At 41.4% G+C, this 4,382-nt stretch overlaps 1 protein-coding gene across 1 annotated transcript; it reads right to left on the bottom strand.

Annotated features, from left to right (window-relative positions):
• Positions 1-945: 945 nt before the first annotated feature.
• LOC143858614 (cysteine proteinase mucunain-like) lies at positions 946-4,382 on the bottom strand. The gene is made up of 5 exons (XM_077369309.1): positions 3,629-4,382; positions 2,985-3,220; positions 2,713-2,853; positions 1,359-1,811; positions 946-1,238 (listed from the first exon to the last, which is right to left on the bottom strand). The coding sequence occupies exons 1-5, from the start codon at positions 4,092-4,094 to the stop codon at positions 1,137-1,139; spliced, it is 1,398 nt and encodes a 465-aa protein (XP_077225424.1). The 5' UTR covers positions 4,095-4,382; the 3' UTR covers positions 946-1,136.

Here is a 4,382-nt window from a genome sequence, read left to right as displayed (position 1 = left end):
TAGTCGTTTAGAATTGATATCTTTATCAGGGAAAAAATATGGGCTATTTCCTCAGTCGTTTAGCAATTTTTTTATTAAGTTTTCCACCTGTTAGATAGCCGTATCATCCCCTTACAAGCATCGAAAAACACCCTCTGCTGAGGTAAAAATGAGAAACTGAACACAACAAATTTAGGGACGGTAATAGTGCCTTGACCTGATGTCGATGTTAAGTCTCTTCAATATTTGACATTATGAAACTTAAGCTGATGGTTGGAAGAATGAAAGCATGGAACTTTCAAGTTCAGACATGTGCAACACTTGTCGGTTCACATCACGAATATGTTGGCCTCTGCATTTAGCAATGGCCTCTGTTTTTCACCTTCATTGATTGTGGGTCAATCAATTCCACAGTACAATGCTTCAATTGTATACTGCTGTATATTTTGATATTGTTTTTGTTCATTGCATTTAGAATTCTAATTCATCTTCCAATTTCTTCTTCAAATTATAAAAGTAGATGCTCTTTTTTTGCGCTTAAAATGTAAGTTACTCCTGGAATTTGTCATTCTTTCTTCTATTTGCATCTAGGATTGAGTTCACCTCAGAGTTATTCATGCTTTTGCATTCAATCATGGTTTTAGAATCTGATTATGAGTTTGAATCGATCACGTTTTAGGGTTGTTCTATCAGTTATTCTCTACTAGGTTAGATGGAGTGATCCGATGGTAGACTGTTCATTTCATCTTGTAACTGCTCTCCATAAACTAACATTTTACAAACACTCATCCCCATCCTCTCTCTTGGATCTCTTCTATTAACTGAACCACGTCGTGACAGCAAGATGTCAATGAAAATCAGTGATGAGAATCAAGATAGAAGTTGACCTACAATTGAGAGGCAAATAGAAGAGATATATCTACTATTATAGAGAGAGAGAGAGAGAGAGAGAGAGAGAGAGAGAAAGATGAAATAAAAAACACTATAAGCGTTGTTGGTTCATATGACATTTGAAAAATAAAAGCAACTATGTACAACCCATCCCAAATATCAAATAAGCAAATCCAGAGATCCAGGAAGAGAGGAAGGGCTACCTGCTATTGCTTGAGTAACCGGTCACCCTTCGGCTCTGCAATGGAGTATGCCTCTATCCAAGTTCAAGCAATGTTCTTGTTGCCTCCAGCACCACCAGGGTAAGCCCAATAAGGTTTGGCTGGGGTGCGTCTCAGCATCTTCACCCCAAGTGGGTTGTTCTTGCTCTGTTGTTGCACAGAAAAATAAGCAAAAACATTAGAAAAAAAAAATTAACAACTTACATGAACTAACTAGTCTGATATCAAAATGGGAAGACATGGGAATGAAGAGTTATTATATCTTACTGTGAGGCAGGTCCCTGCATTGACATTGCAGACTGGATAGTCATGAGGACAGCAGCTATAGTGGTCGTCGCAGCAGGTGGCGGACTCCAGGGGGCAGCACCCCCAGGCAAAGCAGTAGCGTCCATACTCATAAACACAGCAGCAAGTGGTGCTCTCTGCGCAGGAGTAGTACTTGTCACAAACGGTAGGGGGCTTCACAGGAGAGGGAGGGGAAGGGCCAGGGTTGGGTGGGTTCTGGCCCTTCTTTGTGGGATATGATGCCTCCATGGCAATGCCGCACTTTCCGGTATTAGTGCCAGCCAGGTTCCGCTCCATTCGCAGGTATCCACCCTCACCCCAGCTCTTACCCCATGAATTCCTCACAATCCAGTAATCCACACCATGCTCTGTGCCGTAACCCACAGCAGCCACACCGTGATCCAGCTCTGTCCCGCATTTTCCTGTGAAAACACCCTGAAAGAAAGCAACAATGCCATCTCAGCCTGGCAAACCAAAAATGTATCTAGATACCAGGACATTCATCTGGTGACACCAAAGTGAGTGTATGTCCTAAAAAACCCATCCATCAGAAGATCCTATTCATCTGACAAGCGGAACTTTTGCAGTCGAGATTTTTTTTTTGTCAACCATCTATTTGTAGGGCACTCATCAGAAGGTTATCCCAAAGATTTTTGTGACATGGTCCACTTCAACAATGAACACCATGAGATGGATAATCCTAGCTGCCAAACAATATGGCCTATGAATATTGTTTGTTGTCCTGAGCACTCTCAGTTACAAATTGAAGCAGAGAAAACCAGCAATACAAAAATCACAAATTATAGGCAAATAGCCCTCTTCTATGAATTCTTTTTGCAATATCAAAGCTGAAGATATGAGATTAACAGTAAAAAATGATTATTAAAAATAAGGTAAGAAGAGCAGAAGATTCTAGGTTTGAAGAATTGCTCCAACCGGAGGTAATTTGCCCAAAACTGATTATTGGACTCAAAATTACCTTTAATTTTGAGTCCAATAATCAGTTTTGGACTCACAATTGATTCTAAAAATCCAAAACAAACAGGGCTTAAATGAAACCCAAAATGCAACAGCATCCTTCATCTGGGGGGTCAGTAATAAAAAGCCTCAAGCCTCTGTTGCAGAAGCAACTTCAGGGGCTTAACAAAGAGAGACGAGCGCCACAACTCTTTCTTTTGAAGGAAAAGGGGTAAATTATATTTTTGAAGATCCCTATTCAAATTAAAGTTTATGTTTTTCATCAAATTAAAAATAAAAATAACAAAAACAGCAAGACAAAAATTACTATGATGATACATATGATATGAGAAATTAAGAATTATTGATATTATCATACCGATTGGTATAACTGAAAAGCTCTGCCACCAGCTTCAATGGCAACGCTGATCGGTTGGCTTGCCACAGCCTTCTGCAAGGCCTTCTCGTCATTAGGTGGAACATCTTCGTACCCATCAATGGAAACGACCCGCGCATTTTTCTGGAAAAAAATAGTTGTTATAATTAACAAGAAGATGGAAGCAAACCAAGGGTGGTGTTAATCTATTGAATGTTTAGCTTAAGCTTTTGGAGAAATTGGTTGTTTCACATAAACAAATTGAATAGAATTACCCTGTAGACGTCGCATCTGGCATCGGAAGCCTTGTAAGGGTAATCGGCCTCGGTATCGATGCCGCCGTTGTCAATGATGAATTGGAAGGCATAATCCATGAGACCTCCATTGCAGCCCTGGTTGTAAGAGGTATCACAGTCTACCAGTTCTTGCTCCGACAGAGAGATCAGATTGTCCGTCACTATCTTGTTTATCCCTTCCACAGCAGCAACTGTGGAGAACGCCCAACAGCTCCCTTTTTCATTTAAAAAAAACAAAATCAATTGCTGAACAAATTAATTGAAATACCCATTAAATCAACACAAAATAAAATAATAGATTGCGTAACAACACACAAATATAGTAAATGAAGAGAGGGGGAAAAAAATCCAGCTGTCACACAGCGTTTTAAGGGGCAATGAATCTAGACATTTTTTTTTTTTGATGGGTAAGCTGGGGTTAGGCAATGAATCTAGACATGGGTGGATGGAAAACGCCAATCACCCATGATTCCTTCTTTGGGAAAGGAATCCAGTAAAAAAAACCACCCAATTCATCATCTCGAGCACAGCCCAGTTAACCAAGTGATGACATATTATTATCTTCTATTACTTGATGATGGCGAAGAAAAAGGAAAAAGGAAAAAGGAGGAAAGGAGACAGACCGCAACTTCCTTGGTCTTTGACGGAGGCAACAGCACCTTTCTTCCTCCAATCAACAGAAGCCGGCAACTTCTCTCCCTCCCTGTAAATATAACGATCGCTCTTGGGCCGAGAAAACCTCCGCTCGGCATCGGTTTTGGTGCCCAAGTACATGGATCGGTACTCCTCGTTGCTCAAATCCGCGAACCTGTTCAACCCCAACTTGTAGCTATGGTTTCCAGCGTTGTGCTCCTCGATGAACAAGAGATTATCCTTGAATATCTCAAACCTCTTCTCCTTCTCGCCCAACCCGTTATAAGCCCTCCCGTGCTTGGCCACCCACGTTTCGTACAGACCCATCACCTCCTCGTGGCTCCTTTTTACACCGTGCCTCTGGTCGTAGCTTATGATCGACATGTCAAGGGCACTCGACAAAGCCAGCACCCACAACAAGGCGGCCATGCCCGCCATACCCCTTGCCACACCCATATCTCAAACGCTCTAAAAAAAATAAAAAAAAATCCGAACCCAATCAAAAAGGCAAAATCACAAAAAATCGAGAAACAAAAGAAAAGAATCCTCCAGATTTTCTTCCACAAAAAAAAGGTGGGATGTGAATGGAGGGGAGGGCGATATATATATAAGTAGGAGAAAGCGGTGAGACTCTCTGCTAAATATAGCAAGAGACAGGTTGGGTATCGGAAATTTTGCAAAGGAGGACTCCGAACCTAGCCAGGAAAACGGGAACGGTGGGAGATGTTCGACTCGTTTTCTCCC

This window comes from Tasmannia lanceolata, unplaced genomic scaffold (genome assembly GCF_043159265.1).
Source record: "Tasmannia lanceolata isolate RefF3 unplaced genomic scaffold, GAP_Taslan_0.1 ptg000003l, whole genome shotgun sequence".
Taxonomy (NCBI): domain Eukaryota; kingdom Viridiplantae; phylum Streptophyta; class Magnoliopsida; order Canellales; family Winteraceae; genus Tasmannia; species Tasmannia lanceolata.
Note: the sequence above shows the minus strand (reverse complement) of the source record. Positions and strands in the feature narration are given on the sequence as shown.

Excerpts from the sequence above, each read along its gene's own strand:
- LOC143858614 (XM_077369309.1), bottom strand. The coding sequence starts at position 4,094 with ATGGGTGTGGCAAGGGGTATGGCGGGCATGGCCGCCTTGTTGTGGGTG. Across the intron at positions 1,812-2,712 it reads CTTTTCAGTTATACCAATCG|GGTGTTTTCACAGGAAAATG; the intron begins GTATGATAATAT and ends GCTTTCTTTCAG. Across the intron at positions 1,239-1,358 it reads ATGCAGGGACCTGCCTCACA|AGCAAGAACAACCCACTTGG; the intron begins GTAAGATATAAT and ends GTGCAACAACAG.